General features: G+C 57.1%; 5 protein-coding genes across 5 annotated transcripts; 3 read left to right on the forward strand and 2 right to left on the reverse strand.

Annotated features, from left to right (window-relative positions):
• Positions 1-305: 305 nt before the first annotated feature.
• ColSpa_04188 (uncharacterized protein) lies at positions 306-1,766 on the reverse strand (the record flags this gene model as incomplete). The annotated part of the gene is made up of 3 exons (XM_049270400.1): positions 306-547; positions 611-1,636; positions 1,694-1,766. The coding sequence occupies 3 exons, from the start codon at positions 1,764-1,766 to the stop codon at positions 306-308; spliced, it is 1,341 nt and encodes a 446-aa protein (XP_049126357.1).
• A 2,413-nt stretch (positions 1,767-4,179) lies between these two features.
• On the forward strand, positions 4,180-5,987 carry ColSpa_04189 (uncharacterized protein; the record flags this gene model as incomplete). Its single annotated transcript, XM_049270401.1, has 3 exons — positions 4,180-4,411; positions 4,511-4,905; positions 4,965-5,987. The coding sequence occupies 3 exons, from the start codon at positions 4,180-4,182 to the stop codon at positions 5,985-5,987; spliced, it is 1,650 nt and encodes a 549-aa protein (XP_049126358.1).
• Positions 5,988-9,663: 3,676 nt separating this feature from the next.
• Positions 9,664-11,553, reverse strand: ColSpa_04190 (uncharacterized protein; the record flags this gene model as incomplete). Its single annotated transcript, XM_049270402.1, has 1 exon — positions 9,664-11,553. One exon carries the CDS (start codon positions 11,551-11,553, stop codon positions 9,664-9,666), a length of 1,890 nt encoding a protein of 629 aa, XP_049126359.1.
• A 4,570-nt stretch (positions 11,554-16,123) lies between these two features.
• Positions 16,124-17,908, forward strand: ColSpa_04191 (vacuolar membrane amino acid uptake transporter fnx2; the record flags this gene model as incomplete). The annotated part of the gene is made up of 3 exons (XM_049270403.1): positions 16,124-16,336; positions 16,405-16,505; positions 16,561-17,908. The coding sequence occupies 3 exons, from the start codon at positions 16,124-16,126 to the stop codon at positions 17,906-17,908; spliced, it is 1,662 nt and encodes a 553-aa protein (XP_049126360.1).
• A 1,776-nt stretch (positions 17,909-19,684) lies between these two features.
• ColSpa_04192 (uncharacterized protein) lies at positions 19,685-20,255 on the forward strand (the record flags this gene model as incomplete). The annotated part of the gene is made up of 2 exons (XM_049270404.1): positions 19,685-19,889; positions 19,966-20,255. The coding sequence occupies 2 exons, from the start codon at positions 19,685-19,687 to the stop codon at positions 20,253-20,255; spliced, it is 495 nt and encodes a 164-aa protein (XP_049126361.1).
• Positions 20,256-23,689: the final 3,434 nt, after the last annotated feature.

Genomic DNA, 23,689 nt, shown 5'->3' on the forward strand with positions numbered 1-23,689 from the left:
GATGATCGGGCTTTGGTTATCGATCAGACAGGAGGAGTATTTCTGCACGGGATGCGAGGATCCTCCTCGACAGCATGCGAAGGAGACAGATTGCAAGGCACTTGCGCCTAGGCGGGAGGTGTCATGTAGCTATCCTAGGACTAGGGTGCTGAGGCTATTTCAATTGCACATATCACATTGTCCTCATGAGCCAGCACTCTTTGAATCTTGCATGGCCTGACCTGCTGAGAAACCGTTTCTGCCATAAGAAGCTGCTTCTGTCGAATACCGTCTTCTGTCCAGCTACGCCAAGTACGCCCAACGACTCAGTGAGCGCCATGCTGGCGGATATACCGACGGATCTTGTCCTGGAACACGTCGTCCTCGTCACGCTTCTCGTCGCCCTCCATGACGTACATGTCCTCGTCCTCGTCTTCCACCTGGTCGCGGAAGTCAAATTCCTCCTCGTCCGAGGCATTGGCGTTGCGGAAGAGGTAGGCGTGGCGGTCGTACTCGTCCTCGGAGTCGACCTCGTCTTCGGGGTAATCTGCTGTGTAGTGGTTCTCGGCTGCGGCGCGTCAACACATTGAACCCTACCCGGTCCTCCAAACAAGAAAAGGGGGGTCCTCACCATTTTCGTCCTCGTCATCGTCAAAGTCTGAATCGTCTTCTTCGTTGCCATAAAACAGCTCCATGTCCTCCTGCGTGTCGAAGCTAAGCACACCAATCTCCTCGGGCGGGATCTCCGCCAACACCGGCTTCGAGGGCGCCAGCTCGTACACCTCGATAACGTAGTCGTCGTCGCTGCTCTCCTCGCCACCGCTCGCCTCGGCCATCTCCTCGTCGCGGTCGCGGCCGTCGAGCTCCTTCGCCAACTCGGGGTGCCGCTCAGCGAAGCGCTTGACCGGGGCCTTGGGCTTGAAGCGGGACGGCGACGCGGCGGTCGGCGGCGCGGGCGGGTGTTCCATCGCCTTCAGGTTCAACCCGATCTCGTGCAACACCCACTGGTCCATGTCGGCGGCGATCTTGTCCAGGTCTTGGGTGGGCGCGACGCTGGGCATCGGCTTGCGGTCCGCATCGACGTTGGGTGCCGTGGGCCGGGGCGGGCGTTTCGCGAGGGGTTTTTTGGGCGCCGGTTTATCCTCCTCTTTGACGCTGACATCCGTAGATGCAAGGGCAGCGCTCTTCTTGTCTGCATCGAGCTTGTCGAGGGCCCTCCGCGCGCTCTTCTTCTTCCCCCGTTCCACGAAAACGGCGGTACCGTAGCGGCCCCGTTTTGTGACACCGCCGGCCTTGAGTATCGTGCTGCCACTGGGAGAGCTCATCGCCGATCTGGACATGTGGAAGCGCCTCGGCTCGACGGAAGGGTTCGTTGGGCGCTGCGACCCCGCGGCGGTTGCTGAAGTTGTTGTCTGCGCGGCGGGCGCTGCGTTCGCTGCGGACGGCGCATGGCTCGACGATGCGGAGGGGGTGTTCGAGACCGGAGGGCGATGGGAGCTGGACTTCTCGTCGCCTGGCTTAGACGTCTGGATGACAGGCTTGGCATGGGCGGCGGCTTGCTGCGCCGCGGCGGCGGATCTGGCGCTGGCCTTTGCCAGGCGCCTTTGGTAGACCCAACTGCTGCCGGCCAAGTGCCTCTTGGATCCTGGCTCAAGCTCTGCCCTCTGTTAGTACGCGTGTGGTCCCCAGAGAGACAGTAGAGAGGGAGACGCACGAAGGTAGGTAACCGGCGCATCCTCATCGCCCCGCTTCCTCTTGATGTGGATCAGTTGAGGAGGGGCAGACATGGCGGGCGAGAGAGGCAGAGAAGACTGTGACGCGGGGAACCGGAGAGAGAGGGAAAGAGCTACCGGGTTTGCGGATGCTATTGCTATGAAACTTGAAGAAACGATTAGCTAGGGGGGCTGCAGCTGTGATCCCTGGTTTGCGGTGAGCTCTGCTACGTCGCAATTCATGCGGCGATGATGATAGGGAGGGGCTTTTTTTTCTTGTGAAATATGGATTTTTCTGGAAGCCGCCCGCTAGACAACCAAATGGGACCTGGACCACCTGTCAAGACACAACGAGGTCAGATAAGCATGTCTTATCGGTGAGTGGCGTCATTGGCTTAATCTTCTCACCGCTCTCGGCAGAATCGATCTCTTTCTGGGGATGACCCCAGACGGTGGGCTCTCGTTACCGGTTGGGGACTGGAGGGCCGGCGATGAGAAAGCCCCGCCGTATCCGATTCAAGCACAAGGTTGAGCTCCCCACCTTTAGAGCAGACGGCCTCAATGCTGTTTCCTGGCTCTCCAGCAGCCAATTGAACGGCAAGAGTTAAGCTTGACGCGCCTCAGCCACCCACCCTGTTTGCTGGATCAAACTCTGTTATCTGACCGGTAGAATTTAGAAGAAGGGGCAGGCGAGGTTATGGCTGTGTGAGGCCCTGGAGAAGCGTCGTAGAGCTTGGTGATATCTGAAACCACCCAGCGTTTGCCTTACTTGGCCAGCTAGGTAGCTTAGCCATTCGGCCAAAGTCAACAGTTACCATTCCGAATTGCAGTTTTCTAGGGAAATCTTTGGGTTTAGCCAGTCCTGAACCTTGGCATGGCTTCAATGTGTAGTGCAACAAGATGCTAGGTTTAGGCTAGCTCGTCGTTAGTGTTGAGTGCGACATTGGCAGAGCTATTGTGCCGGGCGGCAGACAACTATGCAATGATGCAGCAGATAAATGGGTAGATCTGGGATGGAATTGCCTTTCATCATCAGCGGACTATCCATTCCATGCGAAGCATGATGAAGGTGGGCTAAAGCTCTGGCTCCGCGAGGCCTCAATATGCCTGGAAGCGTCGGTCCTGGTCTGGGCCTCCTTCCACTGGCGCCCACCGTCGAGCTCGGTGGCCGGCGGCTGTGGGGCAACATGGCCCGTGCGCCACGGGAAAGTCTCCGATACTTTGGAAAGATGAGCCGCCACGGCCAATGGGCATGTTCCAGCGACTCCCCCTGCCTCCGGGATGCATCAGGGATGATGACGCACCAAGCATGCCGACGCTGAGATGGAGTAGCAATTACCACGGCGCTGATAACCGCTACTCATGCCCCGGCGACAATGTGCGGGAGCTCTTGCGCCTTGTGCATTGCGTTGGGGAGGCTGCCCGCTAACCACTCGTATCAAGCGTAACGGGGACGGAGGGAGGTGCCGCAATGCTGCAATGCTGCAATTTCGTCTCGTGCCTCACGGCACACCTCTTTGGGTCTGCTCGTCCCATCACGGACGGCATCCACTCAGTGTGCCTTCCAGGCCGACACTGCTATTCAGCTCAATTGCCAGTCGTAGCTGCCATGAGCCATGACGAACCACTGCCTCCCTTAGCCACAAGTTCGCATCTCGTCAGACGATAAACGTAGCTGGCCAAAGTTGGCAGGTCCCTTGTCCTAGCTTCTTCCTCCATCTCACCCCTCCCAACCTCTCTCTCTCCCCAGTCTTCTTACCCTCTGGGCACCCCCAACCTTTGACATGGCACATACGGAATAATCATGCAATGAACCCCTCCTGTGCCACAGCTTCCCTGTTATGAGCTGCTGCACCTCCCACACACCTAGAACAAGGTCATCGCCTCTTGAACTCTCTGCTATCTGAGCCTATCGCTCCTCCGCTCCAAACGCAACTACTGCGGCAACTTCTACCTCCTTCTTCTCCTCTCATCTACTACTCCCCGACCAGCCCAGCTCGTTCCCTCAAAGCTGTTTCACTCGCACCAACACCTAACCCGACTCTTCCTCGTTGCGTGAAACACTCCAACGCGGGTACTCCACTCCCAGATTCCTCTCACCAGGAAGTGGTCTGCGTTCTTTTGTCTTTCCTTTTTCTCACGACCTCATTCAGCGCCTCTTCTTTCCCTCTCCCGAATTAGCACTTTTAAGGTACCGCCCAGAGACAGCCGCATTCGTCAGCGTTTTTCTTCTTTTTTTTCTTCCTCTTCTCAACCCGCTACCCGCACCGTGGGTTCCAAGGGAACGGCTTCCTTTTTTTGCCCCTTTCGTCAAGTTTTCCCTCCCGAGGGTCTCCCTTACCCGTGCTGACTGAAGGTGTGGTAGACGGAAGGCCCAAGAAAAGTCCCCTTTCCTCAACGCTGCTCGCCTGATCGAGTTGGCCGAGTGACGACAACCTGCCGAGCTCTCAGACTCTGACATACCTGGCCGCTGACACCAGCATCGACAATGGTTTCCGTAACGATCACCTACAAGAAGCCCGGCACGCAGCCTCCCATCTTCGTCGCCGGCTCCTTCTCCGATCCACAATGGCAGCCTCAGGAAATGCAATTCACTACCGAGGACGGCGGAGAACACACCTTCCACAAGAATATTGAGGTGCCGCCTAGCTCGCAGATCCAGTATAAATTCCGAGTTGGTCTGGGTGACTGGTGGGTTCTCAACGAAGACGCCCCTACAGGTGAGCCGCTCTGGTTCTCCTACTCCCGGTGGGCTTGGCTAACATGACGTGACCTTGCAGTGACCGACGCCTCTGGGAATCGAAACAATCTCTTGACAGCTCCGGAATCCCAGGAGTACAAACAGCTCAACGGTGACAACGGCGAGCAAGCTACCAAAGCTTCTGAAAGCATGAAGGCCTCAGATGCCGCTGCTGCTCAATCGGCCTCTCAGTTTGAGCCGAATTTAAAGGTTATAGATCACCTCAAGGACGGGGAACGGCAACGACTCTCATCGACGCCAATTGAACAAGTCGCGGCTACCGCAGCAGAGGTCGCCGACAGCGCCGCGGAGCTCGACACCGAAGAGGAGGCGGCTCGCCTTGCACCACTTCTCAAAGGCGTCGATCAGCTGAAGGATGAGGAGCGAAAGCGCCTCTCGTCGACGCCTATTGAGCAGGTTGCTAGCGTTGCCGCCGAGGTTGCCGACAGCGCCCAAAAGCTGGATGTTGATGAGGTGAGGACCGCCAAAGTATCAGAAGCCCAAATCTATGCCCACAACTAACGCGCCGGTAGAACCTCGAAGAGAGGGACAACGCAGAAGACGGCCCCCCGCCACTGTTTGCCCACGAAGCTCTAGGACCCTACGAGCCTTCGGGCAGTGACGACGAAGAGGAGGCTTCTAAGAGGTTTGATCACCATGGCACTGTTGATTACGACGTCGACAAGTACGATCTCAATGATCCGACGTTGGAGCGCTGGCCCTCGAACCGCAGCGAGATCATCGACGCCGTGCGCAAGGTCGAAACTGGACGTAACGAGGATCAGACCACCTTCCACGGCGCACCTGTGTCCCCCATTATCGTATCGCGAAAACCCAATCTTGATCACTACTATGAGGAAGCCGTCATCTCGTCAGGACCCTCTAGCCCAGGTTCCACCAAGAGGCTTGAGTTGCCTAGAAGATCTCACGGCTCAATGGTATCAGACAGATCGCTCCTGTCTCTGGGATCAATTGCTGAAGAGGATAAGGAAACGCCGAGTGCTGAGGAAGCCGACCGCGAGAACGATGGTTTGGTCCGGGTCCCGAGCCCTGCGATACGACCAACACCAAACACCTTTACGTCACCCGCGAGCGACGAGGACGAGGGAGTCGTTATGAAAGGTTCCAAGGCCAAGTCAAAGAAGAGTTCGGAGTCGGCAAGGTCAGAGTCTCCGCACATTAACGGCGAGTCCAACGGCAAGCATCCGATGAATATATCGCCCAAGACATCGCCCGCACAGCCGGACAGCCCTAGCATCCATGTCGAGCCACCCGAGCAGGCTGGAGAGTCCAGCAACACTCAGGATAACAACCAGGCAAAGTCTGTTGGCTTCAACCCTGCCGATTCGGCGTCTACGACCGGCCGAGATGGTGGTCACAAGGGGCAAATCAAGAAGCGCGGAGCTTCATCGACCGAACGCCCTAGCACTCCTTCCTCGATACACAGCGTCACAGACAGCAAGGGTGGCTGGCTGCACGCTTTCTTCCGCGTGTTGTTTGTAGACTGGATCGGTGGTTTGTTCAGCCGGTTATTCGGCAGCAAGAGAAAGGCGTAAGGCTCTCTTCTCTCTCTTCCGGTTCGAATGTAGATCGGTCGCTCGTCTTGTGTTTTTCTTTTGTTCATGTCTTATTCCACACGAAATCTGACAGGTTGACTTTGTCTGTAGGATGCTGGCCACGAGCACGGCCGCCATCGTTGTGGGGGTTGCGTGGTGGAAGCTTACCACGGACGGCGGCGACTTGAGCTGGGTCAGGACTTTGCTGTAATGGGCCGCGGGTGGCTTGCACCAAAGTTGCAGAGCACAGGAGTTTGCACAGGCACACCGGCATGGATTGTACAAGTAATGGAGGGGAAAGAACATTGCTAGGGAGGGAATGAGTAGAACCCGGGGGCATTATGGAGGACCCGGTGGGAGAAGGAGAGTATTGTATCGAGGGGGCATGCAGACAGATACGCATTACTGGACCTGATCAAATTGATATGGTACGGAGGAGCAACGTCTCTACCCATTCGTGCTGGCTTGCTCGTGGCGGTTGCTTCCTGTACCGTCCAAGGCCTCAATTCCACTAAACCACTCTCCAAATAGCACCGGCTCTCGGGGTATCTTTGCCACGACCATCGTCTCCCTCGCGGTTCATTCTCCTGATCCACTCCGCCTCCCTCTCCACGGCGGCGGCTTCAATCTCTCCCATGACGGCCAACTCGTCAAGCATGTCCCTGACCAAGCTGCCGCACCCATCCAACATGCGCTTCAGGCTCGACACTTGCGTCTTGCTATTGCTGCCGTCGCCGTCGCCGCCGCCGCCCGCGTGCTCCGCCTCGACGTACTCGAGCTCCCGCAGCTGCGCGTCCCAGCCCTCGAGCTTGCGGACGAGCGCCGCGGCCTCCTCCTTCCAGCGCGCGTCGAGCCCTCCGCAGAAGCGCACCTCCGAGTCGGCGTCGAGCAGGGCCGAGGGGTCGCCGCTGTCCTCGGCGCGGGCGCGGGCGGCCTCGAGGTCCGGCAGGGCGGAGGCCCAGCGCTCAAAGGCGCGGACGAGGCGGTTGTGCTTGCCGCCGGGGGTGTCGAGGGACCAGAGGGACGTGAGGAGAGCGTCGAGGCGCTGGATCTTGTCCTCGAGGGCGGCAGAGGCGGCGGCGGGGGCGAGGAGGAAGACTGGCCCCAGCGCCGGAGGGCGGCGACGTTGAGGCGCTCCGCGGCGTCGGCCTCGAGGCGCGCGAGGTCGGCCGACGACTTGCCGAGGGAGGCGTGGCGGGCGGCGAGCTTGGTGCGCGCGCTGGCGTGCCACTCGGCCGTGGTCTGGGGCAGGTCGCGGTGCAGGAGGTGCAGCTGGAGCAGCTCGGTCTGCAGGCGGGCCGTCTCGGCGGTAAGGGCGACGTTTGTGGGGAGCTTGGAGGGGGACGGGGGCGCGAGGTACGACGCCGTCAGGGGTTTCGGGGCGAGGGACTTGGCGGGGGAGTAGTGCTGCTGGAGGGTGTTGAAGGCCGGGCGGAGGGCGGCGGCGGTGGTGGTGGGTTTCGGTGGCTGCCGTGGCGGGGAGGTGGGTGAAGCCTGTTGGTGGCGGGAGAGTTGCGGTTGGGGTTTGGCGGGGGGTTTCGGGGCCACGGATGTGGTCGCTGACCGTGTTGGTCTCGTCGATGCCGTTGTGGTCGCCGAGGAAAGCGAGGATATGGACGGTTTCGAGGAGAGGCGGTCCGTCGCGGAGGGCGGCCGCGGCCTCGCTGTCGTCGTCGTCGTCATTGTGGAAGCGGGAGGCGCACCGTAGAGGGACGTCGGCCGCGGCCTTGCCGCCGCAGGGCCGCCGCGACGTTCGGATGTGGACGTCTGGCTGGGCGGCCGCAGGACGGTGCTCCCGCTGAGGGTCGCGACGCTCCTTGCGCGCGCGTGACCCTTGGTGGGGCTCGTTGTCGTCGAGGATGCCGTATTGTTGGCTTTCGCGGCGGGTAAGCCGCCCGACGTCGTTGGCCTCGTGGTCGTTGTGGTGGTCGATCGAGTCACGGCGCCGGTGGTGGATGATGGGAGGTTGCTCGTCGAGGCATTGGGTGGGTATCGAGTCCGCGTCAATCCGGGTTCTCTCGTAGACGACGTCCTCGTCAGGCCTGAGAGGGCACTCGTTCTCGACAGCGGCGCGGACGGGGGCCCCGAGCCGACGGATCCCCCCGAGGCGGCTGCATCTTTCTGTCGCGCTGACGTCGTCCCCGCAGGCTGGCGCGTCGGGGCGCTTCGTCCGAGGAGCGAGGACAGGGGGTTTGATCTCTTCTTCTTCGCCGCCGTCGCGTCGGAGGCGCTTGTCGTGCTGGCGACGCTGGCGCCGGAGACGCTGCGCGTCACCGGGCGCGGGGCCGCGAGAGACCGGGGCGCAGGGAGTCTGCTCGGAGAGGCGGGTCGTTGGACCGAGGTCGTGGGCGCCGTCGCTGCTGCCGTCGTCGCCGCGGCGGGGGCGGTCGATTTCGGGGGTAGATCTGTCGAGGAGGCCTGTGTCGGCTTCCGCAGCGAGCGGGTGCGGGCTAGGGACGAGGACATGATGGATTGGCGTTCATGCGGCTATCCGATGGTCGCTTCTCGCGTTTGCTCGGGACCCCAATTGAGGATGCGGGCCCCTCGTGTCGGGCGCTAAGTCGAGGATAAAAGCAACGAGGGTCACGAATCGAGAAGTAAGTAGGTTGCAGCGGGCCGGGAGGTGTGAAAGCGAAGCCGAGCCGCAATGTTGATGTTGATCTCAGGGGGGGCGTGGGTGGCTCTTGCGGGGTGGGGCTTTGCTGGGGACCCGGGGGTGGGTGGTGGGGGACGGGCGTTGGTTCGGAGAGCCCGCCGGAGCCGCGCGATGACAGGGTACTTCTTCTCTCGCGGCAAAACGGTAGTACCCGTTGGTACCGCGGTAACGTTGTCTGGCTGCAGGACGAGTACTCCGGCGCTTGGGTCTCGTCGACTCTCACGTCGGCGGACGGGCTGGGCCGACAGTGGTACCGTCTGTTCGCGATTTTTGCTTGCGTCACTCCGCCTTTGACGTGCCCCGTCGGAAGCCGAACGCGACGGTGCAATTTCCGGCGCATCCGGGAAAACCCAGCATGCTTGGCAAGGTTTCTCTGGGCGTTGTTGGCGTCGAGGACCAACACACGCGGGAGGTTCCTTCTCCCATCACAAGGTCACGGGATTATTCTCGTTGTGCGACGGGATTCGCCATGCATGTCTTGTTGAGCTATCCGTAGCACAGGGGTCACTAATTCAGCATCTCACAGAGGCTGCATTGCATACACGAGCTTTAATATCTTTTCTTTTCTTCAGGCTTTGGTTTCTGTGGCTCTCGAGGGCCTGGGTCTCTTCATACTCTGAAGTAGTGTTCCTTCCTTCCCGTCTTCGTTATCTGGCTTCGGTTTCATATGCTTGCATCAAGCAAGTAATATCCCACATTCGACAAATCAAAAACAAAAAGAAATGTGCGCGTTCCTCAGCCTTCTGTCGAGGTCACGGCAAGCCCCTATACACAAGAACGTGGTATCTGGAGGGGAAAGAAAGGGGGGTATCAACCAACAGACATCTCTATCTAGTCCCACAATGAACAAAGTTGTTTTCCCTGATGCATCCGAGGCCGAAGTGAACAGGGGGAAAATATGGCCAAGTAATTTTCTTTCCCTATGCCAAAGCAAGCAAGAACGAGAATGAAGAATGGTTATGTCCATGATCAAGTCGCAACCTAATGGGGCTGGGTATGATGATGTTCTTCCGTCGACTTCTACGCCATCTGGTAGTGCTGCTCACCCATCTTCTGGGTCGGCTCAATACCTGCAGCTGTAGTAGGACGCTCCTGCGAGCCGCCGCTGTGCGGGTTGCCTTCCAAATGTGCCATGAGCTTCCTGAGGTCCCTGCGATTGCTGTTGAAGACCTGCAAGCACGAGCCGCACATGCGGACGTAACAGAACTGGCACTTGTAGCGGTCTTCCGTGTCGGCCTTGCCGCAAGTCTGGCAGGTAAGGGCGTAGTTGCGGTTGCGGGTACGGTCCATGACGCGGTGCTTGACGTAGCAGTCGAACATGCTTTCCTTGAGCGGCAGCGCCTTGAAGACGATGCCGGGACTGGGGGGCTCGGAGCCCTGCATGGGGAAGTAGGACGCGCGCGGATCGGCGGGCGGCAGGTCCTTGACCTTGAGCTCGCGGTACTCGACGGGTTCCTGGTGAGGGCGCTGGTCTCGCGAGGCTGGTCGCTGATCGCCCTGCGTGGGGCCGGGTGCCGGCGCATGAGGCGCATAGGGGGTGTAGTCCTGGGGTGGGTGCTGCCATTGGCCTCTCTGTTGCTGTTGCTGGTTTTGTGTGGAGCGAGGCGACAGCTGCTTCTGAGTACGGGGACTGACGGGGCTCACTGCGAAGTCTCTCGTGATTGTGGGAGGAGCTTCGTTGCTGGTGACAGGCCCGTCCGTTCGCAACTGAGGTAGGCTGTGGACGGCGTGTAAGTTGCGCGCAGTGACTGCCTTGCGAGGAATCGGCGGCTTCGGCTCGTTGTTTGCTTGGTCGCGCGCGGGCTCGGGGGATGAAGCGGGCGAGACGGGGGACACGACTCTGTCGACAACTTGCGTCTTGACGTCCTCCTTCTCGTAGTCGGGGGTGGGCAAGCGCTGGGTCGGCGAGAGCGCCGTGTCGCTGTGGGACGCGCCCCGGTTGGGGCCTTCCTGGCCGTCGCGCAGGTGCGAGATCTTGCCCTTCAGTCTCGACACCTCTTGGCCCATATTGCCTGCGTCCGATGCCGGGTTTGGCGAGGGCACGGGTCGGATATTTCTGCCGGGTAAATTTGACGTGCTGCGAGCAGGGAATTGCTGTTGCTGCTGGGCCGAGAAGGGAGCGGGCGAGTTTGAAGGTTGCGCGGTGTTTGGTTGCGAAGCGGCCGTCGACCCGTGGCTGGCTGCCAGTTGAAGTTCGGGAACTTCTATATTACGATCAGATTTTACAGATCTCCTCCTCCACAACGGTCGCTGCGGCGATGAGCTTGACACGGCGCTCGTCGGGCTGCCAACAGTCGAACTCTGCGCCGGCTTGGCTGGAGGGGGCGGGCCTTGCTCGCCGCGGTATGCCGGGTGAGGCGGCAGGCCCTTGTTGGACGTGAACTTTTGTGCGCCGCGGTGTTCATTGTCACCAGACGACAACGAGGTGGGCGGCATGATCTTTGGTTCCCTCGTTCCATACTGATCAGAGGCGTATGTCGGGGCCGAGTCTCTCTGGCTGGCGCTTCCGTCCGGCGACATGATGAGGGATTCGCCCGAGCTCCTCGAATAAGCTGACAGCAGGCTACCGATCGAGTTTCTTTCGTCTTCGGGGGAGGTGGACTGCGGCTGAGATGACGGCGTCGGCGGTGGTGGTTGCTTCGCGACTGGCCGGCGAGAGATATGTACTGGCGGTAACGCTTTCGTCTGGAGGGGAGGGAGGGGAGGGAGGGACTGGTTGAGGGTTTGCGGCGGTGGCAACGGCTTGTCCGACATGGCGAAGGTCTTCTTGGACGGCACGGGAGGCACGGGGGGAATCGAGGGAAGCTGTTTAGACTTGGGAGAAGAATCCGTCTCTGGAGGCGGAGGGGTCGGTAGGGCTTTTGAGAAGCGTGATCTCCCCTTTCTGCTGTGAGAACGGAGGAAGTCCATGTTGGACAAGGCCCCCGGATGGGCGGTGGACTGAAGACTATTACTGGGATTGATGGCGCGCTTCCCCTTCCCCTTAGCTACCTTGCCCGGCTTGCCTTTGGATGTGGCTCTAGACTGCGTCGATTCTCGCCAATCGGCTGGAGGAAATGACCAAGGAGGTCGGGCGGCGAGGAAATCAAGGCACCGAAGTCGAGCAGGCAGGCCTGGTGGGACTCGACAACGTGGGACAAAGGAGGTATGGCGACGAGTTGATTGGAGCGATGAGGTTCCGGCTTTTGCCACGGCATTCAGCGTCGTAGCATCGTGGTTCTGCAAGTAGCAGGCATCAAGGGTCTCGAGAGGGGAGGAGAGAGGATTCGCGACGTGCACAGCAGCAGATGCCTGCAGGATAAGGAGCGGTGGTAAGGAGGCACAAAACTGGGAGGGGGGGAGGAGAGACGCCGGAGAAGAAACTTGAAGGGCGTGTGGGAGGTTGCATCTGGCTGGATAGCAACGGAGCTTCAAGGGGTGGCAGAATCAGAACAACGACTGAACGAGTCCGGCAGAGATGGAAAAGTGGTAGAAGCGGGAGGGGGGGGGAGGGGGGTGTAATGTTGGCGTCAAGTTGAATGCTGGCAGCCACGGAGAACCCTGCAATGGGCCAAGGTCTGAACGTTGGACTTTGTCCTCTTCTTGGGATGGAAGATGATGGGATAGACAAGGGTGTCATCGATATGGTTAAAGTGAAAGTACCTTTTGCATGTCCACCCTCATCAGTAACCAGGTACAATACCGTAGGCACGCCGAACGACGCAAGATGGGGAATCCGTTTGGATACGCGGCGGTTCTCCGATGCTGGGCATGTGCATACGATGAATGTACCTCGCCTGCGTTGCGAGCGGGAAGAGATAGTCTTGACTCCCATTCTCACTTGGTGGTTTTTTTCTTCTCCTTTTCCCTTTTCTTTTCGTCTCTGCTGTCTTTTTTTAGCGTCTTGCTCTACTCTACGCCGCCCTGAACACAATACCTGCAAAGTCCGTTATTGGCTCCGTCAGGCTGGAACCGGCCCCTCCCATCCCAGGGGTGCGGAGCAATTGGCTGTTGCGACCCTCCCACGTCGCATCGGCAGCCCTGCAATGAAAGCAAGCAGGATTCAGGAACAAGAACTTTCCTGCCGCGGGTGCTGGGATCATCGAGGCTGGCGTGCCTTGGGGGGCTGGGGCTGGTGACGGCTGCCCGGACATGGTGGGTGGCGGGTGGGTTGATGCGTGTGTGGTGGTTGCCCTCGTCGCCGATTGACAGCTTGCTCGCGCAAGTACTATGTAGTTGCTACGCTAACTGACTACGGAGTCGACTTTGACAACTCAATGCAATCCGCGCCCACGTCGTCGACTCACAGACTGGCCCAGGCGACACCTTCAGCTGACAACGTCAATCCCGTCATGCACCTAGCGGGCTGTGCACGCTTCAATGCTCACTGCCACTGCTTGATCGCTCAGCGTCAACCGCTCCGCCACAACCCGCCCGCTCGCTCCAAGTCGCCCTCGAACAAGTCATCCAATTGCCCACCAGCCGTCCCATGCGGCTCATGATTCAACCCGATCTCTAATCTTAATCCTGCATTCCTCGGCTGTGGCACCTACGAGACATTAATCTAAGAGACAGAGACACCCGCACACACACGCCAGGCGGCAGACCCCCTCCCTACTCCGTCACCCAACATTCCCATCTCGATTCTCGATAGGCTGAAACTGGCCGCCGCTGTGGAGGGGTTCAACAAAAGGGTCGAGTCGCTCGACCTCGCCAAGGCCCGCGTTAAATCACTACGGATTGACTGCACGCCGCAATTATCGGGAATGCCTCTTTGTTGCGAGTTGATGGTTCGATATGAGCACCTCGATATTCATGACGCCATGGCAGCACCTATTGGGTGTCGTGGCAGACAGACGACGCAGATACCGGACATCAAACAACGGGCGGGCATCATTAGCAGTCCGAGGTGCCCCCGTCCGATTATTGACTCTGACGTCCAAGCTGTTTGTGGTGTGCGCATTAGCCCTCGTGATGGTGCGCCCTCCGCATCTCACCCGCCGTGCCGCGTAATGAGGATGACATTCATGTCGTATCCGGTATGGCCACAATCAGCAATTGTGCCAACACCGCTCGAGTCGCTGTGCCACCAGAACACGGTCTGGCTGATACAAGGCCGCAAGGCGATAGCACCCATCAGAACCACGCTGGACTTGTCGCCGTTTGTGCTCGCGGACTGTCTGGTTGCGGTGGCTGCCAGTATAGGGAGCCCGACCAACCAACTCCTAGCGGAACACGGGAGCTACGGAATGCACCGTTGCAGACTTGGAGACGGCCGAGCCCCAGCACTCACCAATCATAGTCTGCGAACCTTGACGTCGAAGCTGAAAAAGAGAGGTTATTGCCCAGCCATTCCTCAACGTGGCAGAGGCCAATCCCGTCCTATCGCAATACCTGTGCGCTGACACGACACAACTACCGTAGCACGATTAGACCCATCACTTCTCCCGACTTTGGCTCCATTGCACATCCTGCCTGTCTGTCAGATTCTCATCCTGTACATCTGTATTGACAGCTGGTCTGCGCTCGCCCTTTCCCACCGTCCTTCAGGCCCTTCCAGCGCCCAAGCCAGCCACGGCGGGCGAATAACGATCTGCGCCAGGGAAGCCAACCAGACGCCAGGCCCTACGACGACTGCTGGGACAGAGATGGGGTCGCATCTCACCTGCAAATCCCGGTCCGGCATCAGATATACAGGGGCGGTGCCTTGCCTCGCGGCTCGCTAACCCTAGGAGCCCGCCTGCTCGCGGGCTCCCCGACCGGGAATCCGGTTAGCAACGTACTAGACAATGTAGAGCGCAACTTCTGATGAACTCGACATTGAACCAACCCACTGAGACCAGACCCGACCAGCATCGGTCATCGAAAATACCAGCCATTTGCTGCAAAGCCAGCCTGCTCAACTGGACGGCACCAGCTTGCAAGGGGGCGTATCGCTGAGCAAGGGCCTCTCTGCTCGCATGAACCGCAGGTTTGAGCCATTTTGACTTCTGTCATTCGAGTCTCACAATTAGGCTGCTGGGGGGTCCCTGCAAGCACATCAGACCGATAACTAGTGTAGGTGCCGTGCTCCTGACCAGACTCCACTGAGCCCCCTTGGACTGTGAAGCTTGATGATGACGAAAGGTCGCTTCCCGTCGCGTAGGCGCACAGAGTTGGGACGACATAATGGGTCAGTGCGCCATGACCGCACTGCAATACAGCGCAAGTCACATTCTTTCATTCAATGTTCAAAGCTTGTTGACGAGAAGAACCGGCTTATCCTGATGAGTCGCACTGCACACGCACATACACAAGAAATGGCGACGCCAGCGCCATGCTGTGCCACTTGTCATGGCATCGATTCCAACAGGATCAAGCTGCTTTTGGACCGAGGGCCAACCTGTAGAATGTTGGTAGGGAAAAGAAGGAAAAGTTGGAGGGGGAAGAAAGACGCGTTTGCGACAATAGCCTTGTTGTCGTTGGCCAACCTCCGGCCCCTTGACAGTTCGCATCCTCCCAGCGCTTTCAGAGCGCCATCGCCAGTTGGCAGGCAGCGTTCTGACGGGAACCCGCGCTGCGGAGAATAAATTAACATTCAAATGATTTTTGGGGCCCTCGATGTGGGATGATGGAGTGGTAATGTGACGGTTTGTTTCACACTGACTGGATTTTTAAGATGAGTCGCGATCCGCTTTCATTCCGCGCCCTTTTTTTTTTTCTTCTTTACTTACTTTTTTTTTCTCTTCTCGATCCGCTTCGCTAGCGTAATTCGCTTCCACTGCGAACCCTGTTCATTTTGCCGACCGATTGGTTGGTTAGGTGACTTGTCAATGGACCAACGGAAGCCTCGGAGAGATTCGGTCGAAGGCCGCGCGAGGTGAGGAGTTTGTCAAGATCTTTGGGAACACTTGGAGCGGGTTACCGAGCTGATTTGGTTCTGGGGCCGTTGCGATATCCACTTTGCCCCTGCTCGTCAACCAACGCTTGGGTTTGCCATTACGTTCCTGTTGCCAGCCGATGAAGGTTTTCGTATCGAAGAGACATGTCTTCGGAGAGTTTTGAGGCAATACAACCCAACCCGAAAATTCGGTGAGCAGCCCACGAACCATGGCACTACTCCAGAGCTTTCTGGTGGCGAACGTTTCTTACCCTCGGGTTCCAAGGTCGCCTATTCTCGAGCGAGATGCAAGCTTCATTCATGATCACGTGCCGGCCCGCAGGAATGGCGTTATCCGGATAACGGGCGGGACCGGCTTATCGCGGGCAAGTGTCCGATGATGGTGCCGACAGAAACGGGGCTTTACTGTATGCAGGAGGCGGGTTATCGATCCTCGTCGGCGAGGATGCGAACGTCGGAGAGAGATAACAGAGTGGTGGCTTGAAAAGGTCCAAGTTCGCAATTGTGCTTCAGTGCTGTGATTTCTGCATTGAGACGGCAGCGGTATCCCCGCGATTGATTCTTGACACTCGGACGCTCCTTTGAAGCCTTCTTCCCCTCTTCGGCCCCTCTTCCGCAACCATGACCGGCTCCGCTGATGACGCCTCCGTTCCGACGGAGACGTCGCCGCTTCTGCGCAATGCCGACTCGGAGGTTGCCAATAGTAACGGCACCGTCGAGAATGGCCCGGCAAACGGCGCCTCGGCCGTGGCCGACGACGCCAATAATAACCGGGACGGTAACCCGGAGATGGCCAAGAAGATGCACATCCTCCTTCCGGCCGTCGGCATCGGCGTAGGTCCCACCCCGCACCCGGCGTAGGTACCCGTGCTCAACCGTCTCACTCACCGGGATGTACCTAGATCTACCTCTGCGCCGTCGACCAGCTGCTCACCGTCGCGACCTACGCCAAGATCGGCAGCGAGCTGCACGCTCTGAAGAACACGAGCTGGCTCGCAACCGCGTGAGTATACCGCCGCATCCCTGAGCCATTGCCGCCTCGCTGACACGCACGACAGCTACTACATCACCCTGACCAGCTTCCAGCCCCTCTACGGCAAGCTCAGCGACATCTTTGGCCGCAAGGAGTGCCTCCTGTTCGCCTACGTCGTCTTCGCCCTCGGCTCTCTGGGCTGCGGCCTCGCCCAGTCCTTCGCCCAGCTCTGCGTCGCCCGCGCCGTCGCCGGCATCGGCGGCGGCGGCATGAACAGCGTCGTCGCCATCCTCCTCAGCGACATTGTGCCGCTGCGCGACCGCGGCGTCTGGCAGGGCTACCTCAACATCATCTTCGCCGCCGGCACCTCCACCGGCGCGCCCCTCGGCGGCCTGCTCGCCGACTCGGTCGGCTGGCGCTGGTCCTTTGCGGGCCAGGTCCCGCTGTGCGTCCTCGCGTTCCTCGCCGTGTATTTTGTGCTCGACCTCCCGCCGACGGACCACGCGCACTGGCGCGAGAAGTTCCGCCGCATCGACTTCCTGGGCGCTGCGACCCTCGTCGCGGCCGTGGTCGCGCTGCTCGTCGGCCTCGACTCGGGCTCCAACAACGGGTGGTCGAACCCCGTCACAATCGCCGGACTGGCCTCGACGCCGGCCCTCTTTGCCATCTTCGTCTTCGTCGAGATGCGCGTCGCGTCGCACCCGTTCGCGCCGGGCCACATCATCTTTGACCGGTCGCTGTTCGCGTGCTACCTGGCCAACTTCTTCGGCATCGCCGGCCACATCGCCTCCATCTTCTTCCTCCCGCTCTTCTTCCAGGCCGTGCAGGGCGCGTCGGCGACGCAGGCCGGCGCGGCGTTGGTGCCGGCCATGATCGCCTCCGTCACTGCGAGCGTGAGCGCGGGCGTCTTCATGAAGCGCCGCGGCAAGTACTACACCCTCACGGTGCTGGCGTACGGGCTGATGGTTGCCGCCGTCGCGCCGACGGTCGTGTTCCTCCACCTTCGCTCCACGGTGGGCGTTGTGGGCAGCATGGCGCTGCTCGCGCTCGGCGGCGGCGCGGGCATCACGACGACGCTGGTGGCACTGCTGTCCAACGCCGCGGTGCAAGACACGGCTGTTGTCGTGGCGTGCTCGTACCTGTTCCGATCGCTGGGGTCGAGCATCGGCATCAGCGTGTGCTCGGCGGTGCTGCAGCAGGTGCTGCGGACGCAGCTCGCCGCGCGGCTGAGCGACGGCGACGAGGCGCGCCGCGTCGAGGAGCGGGTGCGCGAGAGCCTCGACTACATCCGCGAGCTGCCGCCCGCCGTGGCCGGCGAGGTGCGCGCGAGCTACCAGGTTGCGACGCTGGGCGCCATGGTCCCGATGGCGCTGCTGCTGGTGCTTGCTTTCGGGTCGACCTTTTTCATTCGGGAGAAAGCCTTGGGGAAGTAAGTAGACCGCAAAGGGCGTGCCCCGTCATCATCTGTCCTTCTGCGCGAGGTCCATCGTGGAAAATGTCGGGATGGATGGCTTGAGTGTACATGCGGTTGCAGCTTTGAGAAGGAGGGTGTGGCTTAGTAGCTGTAGATGGTTGTGAGGATGCCATATCAAAAGCCAGATCAGGGGTACGAACATATTTCGTGAGCAATTGTCTATTTGTGCGAGTAGTAAATGTCACTCGTAATATGAGCGTTTGTCTTCTGCGCAATACCGCTTCTTCTGGCCTTTTTAAAGAAACCTTGGCTCTTGTCGGCTTTCAGTGAGAGGGACTTCTACAGAACGGTCTACTAAACACTCGGCCACAGTTCTATCGAGTGTCATCCGCAGGCTAACTTAACTGCTGGCGTTGAGCATCCGTATTATCCTAGGTGTGATAGACGCCATCAACACTGAAAACAACCCCTTACATTTAACCAGGCGCACATATTCCTTTACATCCCTTTATATCCGCTCCCTCAGGTGTAAATGTATGGATGCTCAACAGCTCTTGGTTTCATGGCAGCTTGTATTCCGATTAGTGTCACCATCAATATTGTTTGAGGCAGAGAGAGCACGGCTACGGTGGATTTAAGGAAAAGGCCCAGGTCAAAGTTGTATCGAAGTAACGCGTAGGCTCTAGTTGGGCTTTGACTTGTATTGGAAGACCGACGACCGTATACTAGACAAGTCTGTGGGGTTGAGCCAGTGGCTTCGTCTTGCTGCCTCATGAAGCCGATGCAGACCCTAGTCTTGAACATGGTCGCATCCTCCATTTGCGCGCTGTTGCATACGATCTGCCTCACCCACTGCAGGCGATCCACCAGACCAGGAAGGCCAATGTTAGGAATACAGGCAATGCCCCACGGGCTTGCCGCCCTACCCGTCATGTCCTTCCAGGCATTTGCTGCCCTTCCCCAGATTCCTTCGCAAACTGGGGATGGCTGCGGCACATGCGTCTGGCTCTGTATAGTCAAGAAGCGCTCGCTTTCACCATGCGCGCAAGTGGACTTTGCACAGCTGCCCTGCAATTCAGTTGGTCAGTGGCTTGGAGTAAGCATACGCCATGACCACCATGGCGGGGATGGTGCATGGCAACCCGCCGCCCCGCGAACTGAAGTTAATTGCCCGTCTTGGTGTCGTTCCTCAGCTACTACAAGGCCGTTGCGGCCTGGGCTCTGCAGGACAAGCTTTCGACCTCTGGTCTGTGCAGCACGAGATAAATCATTAAGGACTGGCCTCAATGTAATAAGGCTGAGGCCGTTTGTCGCGATGTCCGTGTATAATAAGATGCGAGAACCCCGCATCTTTTTTTGGAGCTTCTCCACGAGTAAGGCTGGACTTTTTACAGAGAACAGGCCCTGGTACCACGAACCATGACAGGGAGTTGCCAGCGTATGACTAGTGGCGCAGGCCAAATGGCTGACTGGATAGCAGTCAAGACCAACAGGTACTATAGAAAGATCGACAGGGGCGACTCTTCAGCAATGCGGACAAGAGGTCATCGCCGAGTGTCGGACATGACCGAGGTCCAGTCTGAACCTAAAGCAAAGCATCTTTTTAGGTTGAAGGGAAGAACATCAAATCTATAAGATATCTGCACTGTTCCGTCGTCAAAATGATCTAGAACATTAACAAGATAACTCTAGCGCTAGGCAACCGCCTGTCACATTCTTTTCAACATTACACTCAGTTCATCGTTACACTCATTCAATTAACAGACACAAATCACACTCACTTTTATCAAATAAGATGCGTGTCTCCATCCCGACCATTCTTACAGGCCTCTTTATGGCCAAGCCGATTTTGGCTAGCATCTCCTCTCCCCTCTATCTGCCTTTTGAACTAGAGAAGCGCGATTGCGGATTTAGCTACTGCGACTGCCAGCGCGTGCAGTGTCAACTTGACTTTTGCTTTGATGATCATGTAGATCCATGGGTCTTGGTCGATAGTGCCTGTAAGTGGACATCCCTATAGGCCCTTTCTTGCGCTACAAGAAACTTTGGTCCTAATAATTCCCTCTTTCATTGCAGTAAACAGGTACTACGGAGTCGACTGCGGTCAATGGGACAGCTGGCAACGAAACGACCCTGCCCAATGGTGCAACAACGGCCTGCGCCAGGGGAACGGTATATTCTACATTAATCGCAAATTCGGATCCCTCGGCAAGGCCTTCTCCGTTTCCTACAAGAATGAGAACGTGACCGATCCTAACCGGGGCTCCGTGTCTGGCACCTGCCGCCCGGTTCAGAACGTCCAATGCAAGTGTCACTCGGTATACAATGCTACAGCTCATGATTGTTCGGTTCCATGCAAGGATTGAGTCGTGCACCACACAGGGCGGTGGGTTACCTTACGTACTAGACTGCAACAATTCATCGACCTGAAAAGGAACCTCATTAGTAAAGAATGCGAGTTCATGCGAGTGTTTGAGCCTTATTCGCAAACCAACATGATAGAGAAGTTTGTCAATTTGGCATGGGAATCTGAAGCGTTCTTGTCAACCGTCCGCTCATAGAAGGGAACCCCCCTTGTTTCTGGATGGTCATGCGCCAAGTTTGACCCTCTCGGTGATCATAGTGCGGTCCAAAGACGTGCAACAGCTAGTCGTCAAAAACACCACCGCAGCGTGCGTTAACAATCATGTGGGGTTGAACATCTCTTTCTACCTCCTAGACACCAACGGGGAAAAAGGAGTGTACCCAGGATGAAATAAGGCAAAGTTGCACCTAGTGGCACCTGGATCGCAGTATATGTAAGGTTACTCCTCGACCGAACACGTGAAGTTAAACGAAGCTCGGTTTGTCATATAATAATAACACTGAGAGCCCCTTTTGTCTTTTCAAGGGCCATGTACCTCTGCTTCTTCCCTCTAATGGTGGCACGACATCCACAGAACGCTGAGATCCGTTCAGCCATGGGTACATCCACAATGGACGCTAGTCGGGTTGTTCCAAAAGCCCGACGACAATGGCCAGCTCAAGCCGGCAGCAGCATTCTACAACAAGGACTTTGAGAAAAGATGTCTCGTCGGAGACCAGGCTTCAAAAGGGAATCCAAATGAAGGTAGAGTTCTGGTGGAGGGAGGATGTTGAGAAGTAGGTACAGGACACATATAGCCCACCACCAACGAGCTTGGTCATCAAGAAACCCAGTAGAGCCACGAGTTCGGAGGTTGGTCTTACTGTATGATCCCAACCAAATGGCCGAGGCAGAATGCAAGACTAAGCCGGACGACAACGTGGCATTCTTTTCATCGGGGACTCGGGTCGTTCTCCACCCCGGTATGTGAGGTCTATAGATCCATGTAGTTCCTGGTGCCGGGAGCTTGTGGGAAAGAATACTTTAATATGCTTCCAATGTCCTGGATTGCACATGAGTTGTCAGGATACTGTCCGTCCACTTTGACAGCCATCTGCTTTACGAACCCGCGGGCATCCGGGCTGGCGAGATTGATCAGCCGACTTTAAAGATAGTTTAACGGTGCCAACTAAAATAAGAAGGGCAAAGCTTGTTCCAACGTATCGGCTAAATGGCGTGCACAAAGTTTCACAATACGGACGATTTTGGAGCATTGGCGGATCATATCAGGTGTCCATTAACCATCAGACCAATTACGTAAGGTTTGTTGGTAAAGGTGCAAACAGAGCAGACCAGATACAGGAGACGTTCAAAGGTTGATACTTTCGCCTTTTTGTGTTGCGTTAATTGCTACGCAGAAACGTAAAGGCAACAATGCTAAGCAATCCGCGCACGCTTCTCTTCATATTGCTAAGAATGGTGGCTTCGCTAACTCTTCACGTCTTGTAAGTTGACTTTGCCAAGGATCTTCTTGAATTAGCGACATGCTGTCTGATGTTTTGACAACTAGCAGAATGTCAAGTTGCTCTGTTGCAGCTGCGGTGGGTACAGCTGTAAGCAGTCCTGTTGTAATATACCAGCACCCACGAAGGTCTCGCCTGTGTACATCTGCAAGACGACAAATAAGTCTTATTAACTGGCCATAGGTCATGGTTGAAAAGGTCCATAACGACCTGTGGTTCGTTATCCTGACAAACCGAGTGGGTTGAAAAGTCTTTTGACTAGTTAGAGATGGCCTTGTAACAGAGCCATTCAAAGCGGGAGATCTGCCAATTATCACGATCCCGTTAAGCTCCTCCTTGTGTATATCAGTTGTAACATTACCTTAGATACCTATATGTATCGAGCTAGACCACTTTGCTTTGCTGTCAAACTTCCAGGCTTTCAAGATCTCTGTCTGTCTGTCCAATCTGTGAAGTTATATTCGTTGGGCCATCTCGCAACTTTCGGTTCCCCGCAGCCTGTGACAGAAGGATTGACCCGACGTCGTCAAACCCGACCATCCCTGCTAGGCTCAAATGAAGTGGTCTGCAAGATGTATCCTGTGCCCCTTCAGTTTGCAGTACAAATGGCCTCTTCAGCCCCTCACTGGCTAATATTTCTTCATTTGTCAAGGTTTCCCAAAAAACTTACTCTTCTAACTGATGCCTCGGTTGGTTCCTTGATTCAATTTGGCGAGCATGGTCCAACTTTACAAAGACTGACTAGAGCGGGTATCCGGAACGGTTCCTGTCCGTTGGGATCGTGAATGTGACTCTGCATACTATTAAGGTTGGGTACGAGGTTGTCGTACAGTTTACCCACCAAACCTTGGCATTCGGGAGCTGCATCGACCGCACTGTGTAAGGTTCCACCGGTGTAATCGTGCCGGTGGTCATGGCTTAGTACAAAGTGACAATTAAACTTTACCCCTGGTTGCTCAATCGGGATCTTTGGCAGCTCGTCAACTCCAAAGTTGACGATGATGGCCGTCAGTCATAAGTCGCTTCACCTCCACCGTGTTCACCTCGCAGTGTACAGCGAAGGAGTAACCCGTCTCAACTCATCACATTCGTTTTAAGGGTTAAACCCCAAAGCTTCATATCATCATGGTCAACTTAACTCCAACCGTTTTGACGGCTTTCTTCCTTTTAGGGAGAGCCCAGGCCGCCTCCTTCGTCTGCACTGATCGTAACTCAACATCGTATACGGCCATCACGGACTATGTGGGATGCTTCCCAGGTAACTCTGGTTTCCTGAACGATGGAAAGCTATACTCCGTTGCCATGTCTCCTCAGGTTTGCGCGAATTATTGTGGAGAGCGAGGCTTTAGCTATGGCGCAATCTATTCTGGAACGTAAGTCGGCCAGAAACTGCTCCCGCAAACTGAAAGGCAGCCTTGGCTAACCCAGATGATATCAACAGTCAATGCGTCTGCGGATCGAGCATTGACAACGCGACTACTGTGGCTGATAGTCAGTGTAGCACGAAGTGTCCCACTCAGCCTTCACTTATGTGTGGATCATACAGCTAGTATGTTAAATCCTCTTATTACGCTTGCCGGGCTGACTTTTTGGTGCGAAGCTTGTCTGTATACAAAATCACGAACCCTAATGACCGTGATGACACTTCCGCTTCTGCACCTGTCCCGCCTGCCTGCCACACCTACCCGCTTTGCCAGCACCCCATTTGCGATAACTCAACCACCCTGCTTCCCACGCAACCCCGCATACCACGCAGCCCCAAACCCCCATCAATATCACCATACCCATCAACAACATCCATTATTCCTCATCCCTACCACCTACCCAGATGCAACTTTCTGCTTCACTAGATAATTCAGATCCACTGGATTCACTTGTGCTACTCTCTGCTTCGCCAGCAGCAATTTGCGCCCGTCGGATATCCTCGATATTA

This window comes from Colletotrichum spaethianum (assembly GCF_022836535.1).
Source record: "Colletotrichum spaethianum MAFF 239500 DNA, contig08, whole genome shotgun sequence".
Taxonomy (NCBI): domain Eukaryota; kingdom Fungi; phylum Ascomycota; class Sordariomycetes; order Glomerellales; family Glomerellaceae; genus Colletotrichum; species Colletotrichum spaethianum.